The following is a 19,908-nucleotide window of genomic DNA, read 5'->3' on the forward strand; positions in this document are numbered from 1 at the left end:
TGGTCTGAAAAGTTGTAAACATAATGAGCGAAACCACAGTCAAACACAGACCCTCCAAAATAATCTTTCATTTGGTACAAATTGCTCTCCCCTTAACATTCTCTTGCAGCTACCTCTGCTGGTTTGATTAGCTGATGTTGTAAAAACATTCTTTTCATCAAATGATTCAGCGCGAGTAACTGCAACAGTAAATTAATTGGAAAGTTGCGGTACGAAGCATTTTGTGCCAAACTGAAAAGGTCAAGTGGTAAGGTCTGTAGAGTGAATTTTAATTTCATATGAGTCTTTCCATTAACTTAATCTGGTCATACTGTCCCAGCAAAACGAACTCCAATCTGTGCTATTTTCCATAGATGTTAAACATTGTTGGGCAGCAAATGGGGTAGACTAATTAGAAAATCAACAATGTAAACACCATGCAGAGCCTATGATACATTGACGCCTCGGTGCTGCTGTTCCATAGAACTGTGCAACTTTATAGACCACAAGTATATCCAGTCCCTTTTGATGCTGCGGAGAACTGTGGTGCCTTATAAATCAAAGACCATATTAATAATGCACTCTGTAGCATAGAAATAAACTGGAGCATGCACATTTTAACTGTCATAGTCATGACAGAGTTATTCAGCTTTTAATTAGCTGTATTGTATATTTACACTGTAGCGGATGCAAATCTAATACATATATATATATATATATATATATATATATATATTATTCTCTAGAATGTCAAGTCAGAAAACAGTATTGTCGTCCGTGTCTGGGTTTCACAAAGCAGAGGCTGTAACATTAAACGCACCTGAACTTTGTCTAGAATGTGGAGGCCTGACCTCTTTCAGGAAGATGATACGAGTGACCATAGACTACAACTAACATTAATGGTCCGCCTCAACATAATTCTCTGCCCCATTATATTTTAAAAAATATAAATTTTCAGTTTATTCACCCAAGGTGTTGCAGGAGCTGAGCATTACCTTAATATTTGTTTTTTTACATCCAGTTAATTTTAACCAACTGGCAAATCATTCAGATCGAGAAACCAAATTGATGCAGTGCATCATTGAGGTCATATAGGCACCATCACAAACCAACTCTGTTATCACTATCACTAGGAAATAAACAAAACATCAGTAGTCCTCAAAATAGCAATTGATTAATCACTATGAGGACTACACTCCCTGTACTCATGGAACTGACTTTAAATACAGGAAAGACCCTGGACACAGCTTGTATTTTTGGTCTGACTGCCATTTAAAGCCAATGGTTAGAGCAATGAGCAGTTCTTATAGTGATGAATAGATCACTATTCTAAGGTTTTCTAATGCTTCATTAACTTTTAACTTCCCACTGAATGCAGTTCATTGACAATGCATCATGGGAGACTGTACTACGGTTTGTAGGTATGAGCACTGAGGAAGCCTATAAAAGTAACAACATGAAACACTAGTTTTGTCAACTGTTTATTAGCAATTTAAAGGATAGCCATGAAAAATTGTATTCTCCAACTCAAGTAGTAGAACCCATGTTCGGGACTCAGGTTCAATGATTCCATTATAGAATTTTAATACTATTGGCTTTGTGAAGAGCTGTTGGTAGGAAGCTGACTGAACGAGCTTTGGGTACTGCATTATACTTACACTTGCATGATATTATTTTTATAGACACAATTGTATTTCACCAACTTTAATGCATTCAACCATTTTTACTTTCTAAAGCAATAGTAACTATATTTTGTTTACTGAGACAGAGATAAACCCACAGAGTAATCAAGTCTACCCTTCTGCTGAGTATTCATTTGGTCAATTACTCTCATGCAGTGTTAACTGGATAACATCCTCTTTGTGTTTCAAGGCCACCAAGGGTTTGTTATTTTACATGGACATGGGTATGTCAACACTCCATTTTTTTTACTATAACATCTATAGCAATATGCACTACAAAAAAATCTATATCTATATAAAGTATAAAACAAGCAACCTATTTGGAATAAAGCAGTAAATGTGCATTAACAATAATGAAAAATGGACACCTGAACAGTAAAAATAACTATCCATAACTAGCCAATTTTATCTTGGTTACAACCTCATATTTTATTTGAAATGTGTCTGACACATGAGCAGTGTTTCCCTATTTCAATAACATTTTTGGATCCTTTAGGAGCAGATATGCAAATGTAAATGACTTAAGCCATAAAACCTGTGGTTTGCACACAACACTCACTAAGGTTGGGCACACACTACATTGTTTTCAGCCAAGTATGGGGCCAATCTCCCGATAAACGACCGTTCAGCCCAATGTCGCAATTGTGTATACACTTAGACTATGAACGATAGTCATTCCAAAGCACCGACCATTGTTTGATTTGTTTGTTCAGAACTATAAATTTCATTCAGCTATGGAACGACATCCTTCCAATCCTGCAGTTTGTATGCACTCACAATCAGGATCTCCATAGAGTTTACAAAGTCTTGATCTTTTCAGCCAACCGTTATGAAAGTTGAAGAGCACAGATCTGAGGGTAAATCTTTTAAAAGATGTATAGTGCGTGAGCATGAATTGGCATGCTGATCAAGATTTTTTTTTTTAGTCATTAGTTAAATCATTATAGACAACACATTGATCGGTACATTCTGTAGTGTGTACCCAGTCTAAAGAAACATATCCACAAGACCAGAAAACAGTGAAACAATTATCATCTGTTTGCTCACAAAAACACACGGTATAAGGCTGTGTACACACTACAGAAAATTTCTCCCTATGCAATATATTTAACGGATTTTACAGACTGGGGAAAAAAAGTCCCGATCAGCATGATTATTCATGTGTACACACTAAACATGGTTTACAAGATTTACCTTCAGATCGTGCACTTCATCTGTCATAACCATTGGCTGAAAAGATTGTGACTCTGCACACTACATAGAGATCTATGGAAACTGCTGGTCCTAAGTGCATACACACTGCAGAACTGGAACAACATTGTTTTACTGTTGAACAAGATTTTTAGATCAGTTTAAAAATCAAATTAAACGATACTAAGTGCTTTGGTTCATCATTGGATTATACACACTAATGCGATATCTGGCTGAAAGGTCGTTTATCGTGTGAATAGCCCGATAATTGACTGAAAACCCTGTAGTATGCACCAATCCTAAATAATTAATTATAATTTCAGCCTGCGTACTTACAGCACTTTTAACATCCATGGTACACCAAGTTTGAGCGGCAATCAACTAGCTAGTTGAGCGCAGCTATGAAAGCAAGTCAAATAGGACAAATTGTCCTTAGGGGACTATTCAACTTCCTGGCCAAGCACAGCTCAAAGTTATAATACCATGGATGCGTAGCAGCGTTGTGGGTATGCCGCATTATGGGCACCTGCACTCAAATGTTAAGACCATGCTGCTCCTCCACCTGAGTTCTGTTCAATTCAACTACTGTTAAAAGGAGCATAAGGCATCTCAAATGGAAAAGGGATCACACTGATTCATAAGAGGATTCACAAAGTCACTTAGTGCAACACAGTGTAAATACTCAAAGGTGCATAAATGTAGCATGCAGTACATTTTTTTGTAAGCGCTCCATCATGCAATAATAAATAGCAAGCAATACTTGATTAATGGTAACATTTATTAAAACAGCAAAAATCAGTTCATTAACAAACATTTGTTCCTGCTTACACATATTGCTCATTAATATGATTTAAAATTGAATATATGTCAGTATGTTTAAGTAACCTCTTGCTGTTTTGTGACACACCAAAGAAATGTGCATATATTGGAAATATATTGGACATTTATTTTACCAGGTTACAAATGACTAAACAAAATGGTTTCAGGTTTATACTTAAAGTCCTGTTTTCACCCTACCATAAAATAAATTGCTTTAAGGGAGGAGACTTGAGAATGGGATAACTGTGAAAAGGAAGCACTATAACCTACAGCAAGGTGGAGTTGGCTGCATGCTTCTCTTTCATTGCAATGCAAATGCCATTTCAAGGGAGGTGGCAGTAGTATCTACATTAGAAGAGAACAGAACTCGTTCAGCTATTGCTTACAATCCTACAACTGTCAACTACAGAGAAGAGTAAAAATTAGTTAAGGACAAGAAAAAAGACGAATCAAGACCTGTGATTTTGGAAAAAATATGTCTGAGATTTACATGAGGTGACCATACCAACAATGTATGTAAGTTAGTTTGTGGATCAAGAAAACAGCATGTATCCTGGATGTAGGAAATACCCGAATGGCAGTTTGCCAATGCAGAATTTTCCATCAAATTCCCACTACTCAGATTATATGGCATACCACAATGTACATGGCATGGACAACCTGAGCCATCCTTCCGACTCTTGGGGACACCATTATGGAGTACAAGCAGAAGAATATAATTGCTATGGCCCTGGACCATCTGCAACAAGTTCTTCAGCAATATCTGGATTATCTAATGGTCAGATAATGTATGAAGCTCATGAATATAGCACAATGCATCACTCTGGATCTGGGGTGATGCCTCTTGATACAGTGAATGTAGTACAAACGTCATCCAACAACCAAAGACACCAGTCTTATGACTGGGTTAGAAAAACTATACACACAAATCCAACAGGTAAGCTTTGCATTTATTACTTCCTTCAAAATAGAAAATATTATATATTTAGATACATTTTTCATAAACAGAACTTGTCCATATGTTCACATTTGATTTTCATTTGTCTCTCTCACCTGTGAGAGAACATGTAATATTGTGTGCATTTAACTAGAGCCACACTGCCAGTATACATTAGGCTGGCCTCAAAGTTATCTTACTGTAAGGTTTCAAGAAAAGCGTCCCAGAAACAGTGCTTTGAAAATGCACTGTATAAAATATTCTCCCCTGAACAGCATCATGGAGGAAAACAGATTTTGTGCTTATTTGATAGTGCACAAGGAATTATGGAATACGCAAATAAAAAGCAAATGTTAAACCTCGTGACAGGATCTCTTTCATTCTACATAATTGTTTAAAACTAATATATTCATATACTGAATAAATGTAATAGGAAAAAACAATATGTGTATATAACTGTGTTTTTGTACTGCATAAATACATTATTTATAACTGCAATATTTTTAGTTAAAGTATCTAGAAGAATAAAAATGAGAGAAATAATAATAATACACATTAAAGGTGTCCAAGTTCAGCAAAACAGTCATTCTACATAGGGCATAAACCAACAGAGATTGGTAGTATTGGTCTATTTGTACTGTATGATAATAAAAAGTATGATGATAAAAAGTAAACACATTAACATCATAAAAAAATACAAAACAGACTGTTGCAAATTGGCAACTATGTTTAAATTAATTTATAATTTTACTGTGGGGAAATTATTGCGATTTTCCATTTGCAAAATCAGGCTTCCAAGTTTGTATTATTATTTCTATCGAAATAGTAATAACATATTCTGCATTCTGCAGAGATTTTACAAACCAAAGAAATATAGAATATTTGTTTTAAAAAATGTAGTTAACAACGAAATATAACAATGTCTCACACATGACCACATTTTTTAAGTAAATCTAATTGAATGTAAGACTGGTTCTATTTAGAATAAATTCTAAATACAATTTATGAGATTTTTTCAAGCATTAAGCAATTATCATGGATTAATCATATGTATTGGTTGCAAAAACACAATGTTTTGGTTGCAAAAGAAAAAAAACATTCTAATTACATAGGAACAAAAAAATAATTACATAGGAACACAGTAAATTGTGTCCAACATTTTAGCAGATTCTAAGCATGTACACATAGTTGGCTTACATATTCAAAAGCAAAATATAAATTAGAATTTTCACATTTGTACAAAGTCAACAAACAAATAAATAAACAATACAGTCTTCATGCAACATATATATATATATATATATATATATATATATATATATATATATATATATATATATATATATATATATATATATATATATACATGAAACTGAAGAGTTAAACAAAAAAAATAGTCCAATAGCAAAGAGGTACAACTCTCTAGAAAGCTCTAGATTAGGGAAAATGTTATAAATGTCAGATAGGCACTAGGAATGGATATATAGCTATCAAAAATTTTAATGTGTAAAAAGTGGGCATGTGGACATAAGAGTATTAAAGACATGTAAGTGAAAGAAGTTTGTGTATATATGTGTTTATATATATATATGTGTGTGTGTGTATATATATATATATATATATATATATATATATATATATATATACATATATAAATTACATCACTAGATCACATTAGGGGAGACAAGCAAAATAATCATGGAGCAGTGCAGTGATAGTGGAAGTTCACACAAAAGCAGATTTGATCATATCTTATAAATGTATTAAACTGACAGACATCTGCATATTCAGGTATAAACAACAAGTTAAAAAAATCCAAAGATAAAGTGAGATGCAATGATCGGGTGTATGAGACCTTAATTACTACAGACTTCTCACAGATTGACAGATTCATCACTTGTGTAATAATCTCAAATATAATGGCTGGCTCAAATCTGAAAGATTGTAATGTCCAGATAATGGCACAAAAAGTCATTATTAAATACAGCACACTTGAATTCAAAGCAAGTTTCAAACCTGAGCCAGATCTTACTTTTAATAACATTAAAAAACAAACTAAAATGGCTGCAGCTCTGTCTTGTAGTATGCCATACTTGCCAACTCTCCCGCATTGTCCGGGAGACTCCCGCATTTTGCGAGAGTCTCCCGGACGAGTGTGGCAATCTCCCTGATAGGAAGGGGGAAAAATTTAGTTTAAACGCCGCGATTCACCCGGAATCGCGGCGTTTAGCCCCGCCCCCACTGTAAAATGACGCGATTTGCGTCATTCCGTCACGGGGGCGGGGCCAAAATGACGCGATTTCGCAGCCCCGCCCCCTGCACGCCCACGTCCCAGCCGGCATCTCCCGGAAGAAAAAAAAAAAATGTTGGCAAGTATGTAGTATGCATACTGTGAGTGGCATATACATTTCCTATATCAGAAGGGAGGTCTAGCAACTCTTCTTACACCTATACAACGTGTACCTACTTCAAATCATGACTGACAATGAGCATCTAGCTGTGTACCTAGCTGTGTACAAGCAGCTGTTCACTATCTATTTTGTATATTGATAGTTATGTTTATGCATTTGTTTCAAGTAATAACTAAGCACCAATAACCCTACTAAATGACCCTTATTGTTTGTTTATTCTAGGACAAAAAAAAAGAAAAATTAGTTATCACATACACAAAAATTTCCCTTGACCAAGTGTTTTCTTCTAAACTTACTAAACTAATGCAAATGATCCCACTAAATAAGTTGCCTTGTGCGCTCTTTTATTGCCATTTGAAGACTTGTATTGAGCTTTATTGCCCTTCCTGCCATGTAAGCACCAGTCTCTGATTACCCCTCCTCCACATTCCTATTGTGCAACAAAAACAAATAGCACCCAGGGCTGTTGCATTTTTAATCCCATACTAATAAAAAGTGACAACCTCATTGAAGGTTATTGCCATTATTCAAGTAATCACGAGTTTATTGAAAAAATGAGGCCAAAGGCTACAGCAGTATTACAACTAGTGTCTGTTAAACTGCAGTTTCAATTGGCAGTTGTTGAACTGCAGTTTTGTTTTCATAAAATATACAGTATAATATGGATAGATATTTGAGGTCTGAGGAATGATTTGCAGATTAAAATTGTGGAGGAGGGACCGAAATCATTAAATTGTTTCTTTATTATTACAGTGGGGAAAGAATAACTCTAAATTCACAGGGAAAGCAGGATTTAGGTGCAATTGGCTAAATCCTAAGGATTTGGACAAACTTGAATCTTGCCATTAGCATTCAGCGAATAATATAATAATAATTATTAAAATGAATCTGTATGTTAGAAGAAAATAAATCAGCAGTGATTACTGAGCAGTTACTTTTATGGTCTTGTAAAAATTAACGATCGTTTCCACAACTTGTTGCAGGGTAGTAGTTACTTCATAAATTAAATGTAGACATAAGAGACTTGTATGTAAGGTGTTGTACCAGCAGCAGTAGTTTTACCACTACAATAAATCTTACACTTTACTTCAGTAATCCTAACCATGTATGACTGTAAGAAACAATACAAGCTAAACTAGTGACTACATAAAAGTGACAAATTAAGCATATCTAGTGTGGCAAAAGCATGTCAACCTGATTAATATATAATGTGCCAACAGAACAACAGAAACACAACTTTAACATTTGAAATACAAAAGAATAATGTGGGGGAGCAAAAACAGTTTTTATATCCAAAAACTACTTTAGTTTAATTAGCTCAAAACCCTACTAACCTCTATTTCAAATGTTTTGTGGTTACTTGAACAAGGCATTAATACACTAAAGTCCATGCATAACATGTGTCTGTTTATTAGAATATAATATTTATTTATAAGATATGTCTATACATGCAAGAATAGATGTGTTTCTATAGCACCATGCAATGTACACTGTGCCAATAAGTATATAAAACCAATTATAAATAAACACCAAGGGTAGGTATGTCTGCCCCAAGGAGTTAAGTCTAATTGGATATCGATAAGTACACACACAAAAAGTAAGGTATAGAGAACAACATGTATAGTGTAGTTGTAGCTACCACATATCACTGGGGATGTACATATTACACTGCCATACAGCAGTTCACCAGGTTTTATATATATATATATATATATATATATATATATATATAAAACTTGTACTTGTATATGAAAGAGCGTAGGGGGTGTACAGTTACAAAAAGGAGGCAAAAGTTTGAGATCAGTAATCAGAATTTCCCAGAGCATATGGAAAAGTAAAGATCTGATAATGTGAAGCTGAATGAAAATTTAAAGGGTAAGAGGAAGTACTTGATATGTAATTTGTTATATAATAGCAAAATAAATATAAACAATGCAAATGTGATAGTTTGGCATACTGAAAAAAAGTAGCTGAAATGGTCTTTTATAATGACATTTATATTAAATAAAAAGGAGTCCTAGGCAACATTCAGTCAATTTGTGTTGCGACCTTCACTTTAACAAAGATCCAAATGCCAGAGTTGGGTGACTAAACAATTTTGCCAACACTTGTAAATATTTTTACTGATGATCAGTTAAATTAGTTACATATTATAAATCAAATTCTGACAAAAGTGAAAGCGGTATCAGTTTCGATCAGGATGGAGGTTCAGTACTAAAGTTCCCAACTGATACAGCCTCACACTACTTGTTTTGGCACTTCTATATGTAATACAACAGTGGCAACAAATGTTATATCATTACTGATGTAACAAATAATTCTGCATATTTTTTATTATCTGTAAATTCATGGTCAGTTGGCAACCATGTATCTGATTGATCCTGTGTAGGAATATGTGTTGTAAAAAATCAGACTACAGATGTATAATGTCTTTTGTGGAGACAGTGTTTAAAAACTATGGAGCCTCTTGGAACCGTTACAGACAAGAAAGTAGACAAAGACATGGCAATGGGGGCAGTGACTGGGAACAACAGAAATTCTTAAAATTTGTTAAATGGTTAAATGTTTCCTATGGAAATGTCTCTTGAAAATGTAAGTCTAAAAGCCTTCCTAAAGTTTGTTCAAAAAAATATAATTTTGTAGGTGGTATTTAACTCATAGTATAATGGACTCTTTATGTTCAATATTTAACCTTTCTCCTAAGATGAAAGGAAGTCTGCCATTTGTTTAAGGTTTATACTTTTTACCCCAATTGGTCTGAGTTCCTGAATGAGAGTTTTCTGATAAGATCTCCTAGTAATTGCTTTGTACCTTTTGTATTCACTTGGGGGAAAACACTTTTTGTCTCATAGCTTGTCCTAAAAAAACACCTGGTAGGATCACACAGGTCAAAACCCTAGTTCACTGGAAGTATTCCAGTAAGACAAGTACTTTCAGTTTGGCAGCAACAATTTATAGTGGCTGTAAATGTAAATGTTCACTTAATTCATTACAAAGCTATGAGACAGCAGTTTCTGAGCTTGGTCAGGAATATGTATATGTACATGAAACTGGCACAGTGGTTATTATCCCTGCACCATAGCACTGAGGCCATTTGTTATACTGCCCCGCACACTGTAATATGAGCAGCAATTAATCCAAAATTGCAGTACATGTCTCAGAAACTATCCCTATAATAATCCAATCGCAATTAATCAGACTACTAATGGGAATGTTGGTGAGTCTGAGTAACTGGATCTCTTTCAATTTGGTCACCCACGTGTATGGCCAAACTGGACACTGATACAGGCAGCAGGATGGACCATGTGTGACCACCATTCGAAGAGTCATGTATTGCATACAACAGTCCAGATGGTACACATCAAAGACTAATGGTAGTACTTGCAGCAAATGTAATCATATCAGGTTAGAGAATGGCAAATATAGTTTCACTACACCAAAAATACTGTAGGGTTAAATAGAATAATTATATATCTCTGAGACTAACATCAATAGAAGGGAAAATAATGAATTATTTTAAAAATTAAGAAAGAAGAATTATTAAATACTTAGAGTCAATCAAGTTATAAAATTCGCTGCTGGGAGATAACATCAAATAAGTTTAGTGAATTTTTTGGATTGGAATGGATAAATGTTTGGCTAAAGGACATGAGACAGTGTGTAGTAAGCTCAGACAAAATACTAAAATAGTAGAGGACTACACAACAATACTTATTAAGAAAGACTGCAAGAGGTGAACATATATGGGGCGATTCAATTATCTGCAAGATTCTGTAGTAGCCTGATGCATCATGTCTCTGCACAAATTACGGCATTTGCAGTACTGATATAATCACTAATTTTTGCTCTTACCCCTATCAGTGAAGATCATTACTTGCACATCACGTGTAAACATAACAGGCAAAGCCTCTACAAAACCTTGTAGCCAATTAAATTGCACCCATAGAGCTAACAGAAGAGAAAGATGTAATATGATAGAAGCATTCAAATGTGTCAAAAGCGAATACAGCTATGTTAAATTTGAAATAAATAAAAGGATTTCTTGATTAAGGGGACTGAAATTGGAGTAAACTAATTCAGAAATGCATGAGCCAACTTTAAGGCTATTGTTAAGACTTACAAAATGTTAAGAAACAAATAGAAACCACCGCCAAAAAAACAATAAACAAACACACCCATAAAAATGGACTAGACTGGATGGAAACGGTTACACAATATCTTTTCACCCTAATATCTATCTCATAGATTGAGGCACAATTTATTTAAATGTTAAAGAAAAAAACAAGTCTAAACTTTATCAGTTTAGTCAACTAGTTTAAATAATGTAAAATGTAACATTTAATTTATTTATTTTTCATTTGCATTACATAGGAAGGACAAGGACAAAAGAGAAATACAGAGTGGTCTACACTGATCATCAGAGATTAGAACTTGAAAAAGAATTCCTCTCCAATAGATACATCACTATCCGAAGAAAATCTGAAATTGCACAGAGTTTGGGTTTGTCGGACAGACAGGTATATAGCACATTACCACTGTACACGCATGAATGAAATTAATGTATGCACATTTCAAGATAGCATCTGATTTAAAGGTGAAAGGATTCTTGTCCAATGTGTGTGCAATGATATATATGTTGTTATAATTAAACTTTTTATTATAAAAAAAACAAGTCTATATAACCAGACAGTAAGGCAACACAGAATATATAACACTTCCATATATTTTAATCTCCAAAGCACCATCATGTTACACAGTAATTTGCAGGGGAAATGTAATCAGTCACATCAGTCCCTACCGCATTAAGCTACCACATGTTTTTTTAAATCCAGTCAAAAGATGACCACTAACAGTCTGTATGTGTGTGTGGTCATCTTCCAACCATGCTAACAGGTCCAGTAACATCCAAGTAGCTGTATCTATTTCTATTTACCAGCCCATGTAAAAGGCAAACTAAAACATTGATATTGAAGCTTTGTGCTTAAGGAATGACTACATTTAAATATTCAGTGACCAATTGACTTCATTTTATTATTAATATCGAGTTTTTTCATAGGAGGAAACAAAGGTGAGTGAGGTATATTTATTAAGGAAAACTTATGAAAGAGTCAGATTGGTGTCAAAAGAAATGCGCAAAGACATATTTTGCTAAAACTAAAGTGCTTAGCCATATCTGTTGCCCAGGCTAATAAGCACAACTATATCTGTTGTCAAGACTAATGTGTAGTTATATCTGGAACCAAATTAAATACATATACCAATATTTAGTGCAAAACTAATAATGCCCATTGTCACTGAGCTGTAACTATAAATGTTGGTGCCTGGGGCAAAAAGGAAATGCGACGTCCCAAACCATCAGTTTTAACCAAATTAATGTAAATGTTAATTCCCTGCATCTCCCTTCATGTTTACGCCCTGGGCGGCCGCCCCTCTTGCATAGCACTAGATACGACCCTACATTTTCATATCTGGTGCACAGACTAATATGCAGAGCTGTTTCTGGTTCCAAAGGTAATGTGCAGTGCCACACCGGATACCAAAACTAACATGCACAGCTATGTAAAGGGCAAAAGTAAAGTGTAAAGTCATATCTGGTTACTAACCCACTGCCGTGACATCCCCCTATTCAAGCAGTGATTCCATATGTTGCTGCCGGCTTTCACTCACAGCAGCTGTCAGCAACGGGTGATATTGCTGTCAATACTCTGAACTCTTAATAGACAATTAGATTTCTGTGTAGGGCACGAAGGTGAACCGCAGTCTGGCATTGCTAATAGTTGTTTGGCCCGCAAGAGGGAGCAGCACTAAAACATGACAATAACAATTTTCTTATTCACTCAAATAACACTCAGCTTTGAATTTGGTGAGATTTAAAGCTGAATTTCAGGGAAAGGTGTGCAATTTGAGAAGGGGGCATGTTTCTCAGAGGGTGTTTTTAATTAAGGAGAGGGTGGATGTACTCAAAATCTCTACTCCTGTCTAATGGAGAAGCTTAAAGCTGAATTGGTGGTGTAATTTGGGATATTGCATAGGTCCATTTTCTTCAATTAAACCATCCACAGCTTATGGCCACAGCTGTTTTAAAACAGGATAAATGCAGGATGTGGAAAGGTGAATCGGGGGTATGTAGGGTGGGGCTTAATGTTTGATGAGTTAGGAAAACGGTGTAACGCCTCCTATATTACTGATACCACGTTTACACTGCCTCCCCGGCAATATCCCGGGTTTTTAGGTCAGTGTGAACGTGGTATCAAAAACATTTGTACTTGCCCCTCCTGGCACTGTCTAACAAGGAAATATAAACTAGATAAGTTTTTCAAGCTTGATCAGACAGAGTAACATATATATATATACATATATATACACACACACACACACACACACACACACACACACACACACACACACACGTATAACAGCAATAAGCCTTAACAATAATTTGTGTTGTAAACTTTAAGGGGAATATTCAACGTTACATCACTACGATTGCCTTCGCTACCATTCTACCTAAGGATCAAATTAAATTCTTAAGAAACAAGCAATTAGATTTTTTGTTTCTGTTCAAAAGTAAAGTTTTTATAACCAAACAAATGTTACTTTATTTTAAAAAAATTTCATTATATTATATATTATAGGTAAAAATCTGGTTTCAAAATCGACGAGCAAAAGAAAGGAAATTAATAAAAAAAATTGGACAGTTTGATGGCAGTGTGTGCCCTGCCCAGAGTGACTCTGGATCTGTCAGTCCAGCGGATATGACAGCATTATCATATCCACAATCACACGCAGTGGATGGATTACAGTCATTGGGCAACTTCCCACAGATTACAGTATCCCAGTGAACTGCAAGCTATAACAAAGACAGAAGAAAATCCTTTTATTCTAAGTTTGGAAAAAATATAAACTTGGACAAAATGGCAAGACTAACATCACGCCACTGAGCACTGGCTTAGGTGTTGCCAAGTAGATGAATATAAAATGCTCTACAGATGGACTGAATTCTCAGCACCTATTAAAAGCAAACTCTTATGAGGCAACTGACAATGTTTTACTTGCAATATTGAAACAATGCATGGAAGCCAAACAAGAAAATGAAAAAAACACATACAGTACCCAAAGCAATGTTTGTTTTAGTTTCACTGTAACATATAGAGTTCAATGACTGAAATGTATTTATATATGTTGCAATAGGTTCCTAATACATAGAAAATCTTAATGAGAAATTCCTTTTCATTTTATTTTTATTAAAATTCTATTATGTCACCATAGTAGAAAACAATTGTGGTACAAAAATAGTGTTTCAGATGACAAAAGATTTTGACAAAATTAATGATTATAAAATAAAGCATCATATTACCAGTTGGGGCTGTTATTTCTAGCTTAGATGCTTCTTTCTCATTTTAGATGTCAAGGATCCAATTCTCTAATATGTAATATATAAGCACCCTAATCAAGTAACTTATAAATGAATAAGAATAGCAGAGACAAAGAAATGGAAGACAAGGTAATTTAAAGTTAGTTGAAATTTGGAAAATAAGAAACAAGGAGAAAGAGATAGAAAAAAGTGAGCATGTCCCTTGGATTGCTTGCATATAAGCCACCTATTCCCCCAAATCACCTCCCCTCATTCAGAAGCATTTAGTATGCATGGAAGAGCCAAGGATCCCATATGTACTTATAACATTAAGTATCTTGAGATAGAGAAGCCCAAAAAATGTCCTTTGAAGTCATCCTGCATTTTGTTAATTTGATCACTCACATCTCAGGTAAGGTGGTTTTCCAGTCCTTTGCTGCATAAAACCTTTTGGCCAAACATTTAAGACATTGGTTTGTAGATATATTTTTCCATTCCTTTAGGTTTTCAGGGGAGAACAGTTAACTATGAATCTAACTAATAAAGAATCTTATTTACAAGAGCTTCCACTCCTCTCCAGGGTATCTGTGTCTGCATGACCACTAAATATGGAGAGTTCTTCACCTAAATAAACCTGCATCCAGAGATGGCTGGAGAGTGTTGGAGAAGCAAATAGCATTCTACCTCCACGCATATGCAGTTTGAAGGATGAATGTGAAATTGCATTAGCTGGGCAATCTGAGCAGCATAGAGGTATCCCAGTAGCCAGGAAACTGATAAATTGCCATCCAACCACTTCCTTATCATAAACTCCCTATTGTCTCTGTGGTTTCCTGCACATATAGGGCCTGATTCATTAAGCAAAGTTAAGCAAAAGTAAGCAAGTAAGGCAAAACCATGTTGCATTGGAGGGGGAGGTTAATTTAAAATTTGATAAGATTTGTAGTTGGGGTATGGCATGTCCTAGATCAACTTTAAATTTCAGTGTACAATTAAGTTGCAAGTATTTGTGTGCTACTTGAAAAAACAGCCAGTATTTTCCTTATGTGCAAAATAATAAGCTAATTTGCACCCGTTGCATTGCAACATGGTTTTGTCCAGAAAACTTGAGTATGAAAACGTATTCAATTTTTAGTTTAACTTTCCTTAATGAATCAGGCCCATAAATTTCATAATGTTTTGAAAGTGACCAATATTTGAAGGTCTAATGAGGATGGGTATAATTTCAAAAAGTACAATAGGTAAAGTAGTCATGTTCAGTTTGGTGGAGTCAAATCTAACCATCCAAGATTATTCCATAGTGGAATATCTTTTCTAAATCAGTGGGGTGTAATTTACTTCATATAGGTACAAGATTGAGGGTGTAGCATGGACCCTAAGATATTGGAGAACATTGTTGCTATTGGAAGTAGTTTGGCAGTGTGGGGTTCCAATGGATATTTTGAGCACCACCAAGTTGCTAAACTTTATTAATAAATCCTGAAAAATTATTTGGTAAGGAGTTTAGTGAGATCATAGGTATGGTAATTGTATAATAATGTATAGTCTGTGAGGAGAGATACATCATACATACATCATATCGTCCAATGTGTCTAGATTGAATTGGACTAGCTTGCCCATGGATTTAATTCTGGGGGTAAACGAAAGTGCAAACTGAAATCACCCTTATTTTGTCTGATTGGCTATGATGAGTATTCTGGAAACATGGCCCCCCAAAGACCACTCAGCTACTGAACCTGTTTTAGAAGGTTGTTCTTGCTTGCTTGGATACAGTTCAAATGCAATCCAAGGGCATGTAGTACAGCCTCCAGGTATCTTTAGTTTACATCATTGAATGCCTTTTATATGTCTAGGGCTAAGGGCATAAAATGAGTGTTTTGGTTTTGAGCATGTTTTTGTCAGGATCTGCCTTCACCTTTACTGCATCTTAATGCTGTTTTGTATTGGCAGCTCCTGCTTCCAGGACTATATTGGACTTTACATTGAATGTCTTATCCGGCAGTACCTCTTATCCACCAGGGGTGCTGCTATTGTGCCATGCTTCTTCTTACTACTAGGGGTTAACCCAGTGGATCCCAAACTTTCTGTTTGAGGCACCCTTAGGGTCTTCATGTTTTCAAAGCACCCCCAAGCCAAAATAATTACCAAGTTGCCCCTGCCTTGCTTACCACCGGCCCTTTCCGCGAAACCCCAGTGAGACTGCTACGGCAACCCAGGGAGACCCGCGGCACCCGGTTTGGGAACCACTGGGTTAACCGCTTGCACTAATGAATCACTTGCACCTGGTGGCCTTCTATTTATACCTGCCTCTCGCAGTTACCTGTGCTGGTCCTTCTTGTTGTGCTCTGGCTGCTGCTGCTATCGTTATCATCATCTCTGATTCGGATTTCTCTCTACTTAGCTATTCCACCTGCATCTGTTGTATTCCGTTTTGCTACCAGTTTTCAGCTTCATTCAGAAATCCCTGTTCAGTATCTGCAATATTCGGTTTGTACCATTTCCTGTATTCTCTGATTTAAAACTGTTCAATAAACATCTTATGCTTTCATCTTATCCTCCGCTACATAGCTGTGGTTTCCAGTTTTCTGTAACTGAAGTGTAACAGTTTTACTGTAATGATTCTGTTTAGCCCATCTTTTCCACCCAAAAGTTGATGTCACTATTAACTAGAGTTTCTATGTTCTCCCTATGTTAGTTTGGGTTTATCCTGCAGTTCTGATTCCCTCCCACAGTCCAAAATATACTGATAAATTGGCTTCAAATTGAAAGGACATTAGTGTTTGTGTCTGTGTGGTAGGGAATTGAGAATGTAAGCTCCAGTGGGACAGGGGCTCATGTGAATTATACCATATCCCCTGTACTTTAAGGCCATACATAATTTCATTTATGCCACACTTGCACCTATGTGTGAATTAAAATATTGTTCAATCTTCATTTCAACTTTCTGAAAATTAGAAAAGTAAATCAAAGAAAAGTCATAGGGGTATATTTACTAAACTGAAAGTTTGAGAAAGTAGAGATGTTTCCTATAGCAACCAATCAGATTCTAGCTGTCACTTTTTAGAATGTACTAAATAAATGATAACTAGGGTTCAATAATAATCTCCATGTATCCTTTTAGGGCAACACGGTGGCCTAGTGGTTAGCACTTCTGCCTCATAGCACTGGGGTCATGAGTTTGATTCTCGACCATGGCCTTATCTGTGTGAGTTTGTATGTTCTTCCCGTGTGTTTCCTCCGGGTGCACCAGTTTCCTCCCACATACTAAAAACACACTAGTATGTTAATTGGCTGCTATCAAATTGACCCTAGTCTCTGTGTGTGCGTGTGTGTTAGGGAATTTAGATTGTAAACTCCTAGGGGGCAGGGACTGATAACCTTGGTTTGTTGTGTGAAGCTTGAAAGATCTATGGGTAGTTGCAGTGCCCTTCACAATACGCGTCTCTTAACAAAAAGACAATATCTGCATGGAGCCAATCTTTTGTGGGCTATTAAGGCTTTTGGAAGTGTCAGAAATGATGACAAAGCCAGTTCCTGGCTGCTACCATCTTGGATTTAGTCACCTGATCCATATCGACCAGTCAGAGTGCTGCTTCAGCCCAGCTGACTGCAGTCTTCAATCAGGTAACAATTAGTATAAAAGGACTTCGTGGAGCCCTTACCTGTTGTCAGTGCAATGTTGAATCTTCAGACACCAACCTGTGGTCTTCACATTTATTCCTGCTCAGACAGTACAGCCTCCATTCCGGTCCCTTTCCGTTCCAGCATTCTGGTCCAATTCCATTCTGGTTCCAACACTCTGTTTCCGGTCCAGCACTCTGATTCCAACCTGGACCCCTCTGCTTAATCTGAACCCCGTATTGCTACTCCTCAGTTCTTGCCAGGATCCAGTGTCATTCATATTCAGTAGTCTCCTGAACTCTCAGTAACCATCACCTGCACTTTTTCTCTCATGCGAAGGAACGTTATCAGGCCACCCAGCTTTGTTCACGCAGCCAGCAGTACAGCTCCAGAGACACAACCCAGTCCAGGTACAGACAAATTCCCAGGCATGACAGTCCTGATGTCTGCCGGAGGGTGATGATGTCACTGCCGCCGGAGATTAGCATCTCCCTGTATCCCATTTTTAAAGAAGGTTCTCACACTATTAGGGTGCAAGAGTATTTGGTCAACCATTACTCCAGTGCTGTTCCTGTATCTGTGACCTCCCTGTATCCTGCTCCCAGCATTCGTGTTCCCTCTGGTTCCTGACCCGGAACCACTTCTGACTTTGCTCTCGGTTTATGTATGGCTCTATACTCTCTTTCCTGGCTTGACCTCTGACTGTTTGACCATTCTCTTGAATCACACTTCTGTATCTCATATCCTGGCTGGCTTGAATTCAGACCATCTGACTATTCAACACCAACTACTTCACTGGTAACTGACATGGAGTTCCACGACCTGCGCGTCCTTTGCAGCAAAGTCCATACCACTTTGCCAGGGTCCTTGGTAAAAACCAAGAGCGTGTAAGACTCCGCTAGGTAGCACTAATACTGACAAGTAGGCGCCATCTACTACTGCACTCGTGACACAAGCTAAGTCATGTGAAGACAAAAGGGGGGGGGTAATTTTACAGTACAGAGAAAACAGAGCTCAGAGGGGCATTCCAAAGCCTCTCTGCTCACTACATAATGTAGGTAACTGTCAATATCTAAACTATTGCATAATTTGAGTGTTAGCATGTGTATTGCTCGGGATGTAGTCGAAATATCGACAATAAAAATGTTAACATTTAGAATGTCAACACATTTAAAATGTTGACATGTTCATTAGATCGACAGGGTTAAAATGTCGTCATTGTGAATATTGACACATTGTAAAGCTGACAGTCACAACATCGACATAAAATATTAAATCTAAATCAAATTCGGTAGCAGTGCTACGGTTGGTTAAGCTGTTTGGAGGGGGGGGGGGGCATTTTCTTTTTAACCTTTTTTTCTAATTTTATTTACTGTATTTCTGGCAGTATTCACAATGTTGACCTAATGACAATATTGACATTCTGAATGCTGACCTTTAACAGTGTTAACATTCTGACTATTAATACTTTCATAGACATTTCGTACCCAAACCATATTGCTCTATAGTCACCTTTAGTGTAGTAATGTATAAATTATATGTACATTTGCTGTGCCCAAACACTGCTTTTGAAACAGTAATGTTCTGCAAGCTTCAATACCTATTTCATGACAATGTACTTTTAGTTTCCCCCTAAATGTCAGAAGCTCAAAAAATGGGTTATGCCAGTTGGTGTGATAGGGAAACAATATTTGCACAGCTTAATAATAAGTTAAAAGCCTGAGAATACCAGTGCTTGCTAGCTTCTGTCTTTCTTCTTTGGAATTCACTACAAATCATTTTTCAAGTGTGTCCTAAATACATTTTTCTTTGGTGTGCCAAAAGTGCCCTATTTCAAAAATAGCTAAGTCAATAGAAAAATGTATTTAAAAAAAAAAGTATAATACAAAACAAATGAGGGGATAATTTATGAAG

General features: G+C 36.3%; 1 protein-coding gene and 1 long non-coding RNA gene across 3 annotated transcripts in view; one reads left to right on the forward strand and one right to left on the reverse strand.

Annotated features, from left to right (window-relative positions):
* Positions 1 to 19,908, reverse strand: part of LOC142101607 (uncharacterized) — a 103,278-nt gene that overhangs the window by 77,339 nt on the left and 6,031 nt on the right. For both annotated transcript variants that reach the window (XR_012679072.1, XR_012679071.1), the window contains exon 2: positions 16,694 to 16,958. This is a non-coding gene — a long non-coding RNA (uncharacterized LOC142101607). The remainder of the gene's footprint in view (positions 1 to 16,693; positions 16,959 to 19,908) is intronic.
* Positions 4,182 to 13,861, forward strand: CDX4 (caudal type homeobox 4). Its single transcript, XM_075186020.1, is given in 3 exon segments — positions 4,182 to 4,608; positions 11,391 to 11,536; positions 13,655 to 13,861. Coding segments are annotated over 3 exon segments (780 nt in total).

Source organism: Mixophyes fleayi, chromosome 9 (genome assembly GCF_038048845.1).
Source record: "Mixophyes fleayi isolate aMixFle1 chromosome 9, aMixFle1.hap1, whole genome shotgun sequence".
In the NCBI taxonomy this organism is placed as follows: domain Eukaryota; kingdom Metazoa; phylum Chordata; class Amphibia; order Anura; family Limnodynastidae; genus Mixophyes; species Mixophyes fleayi.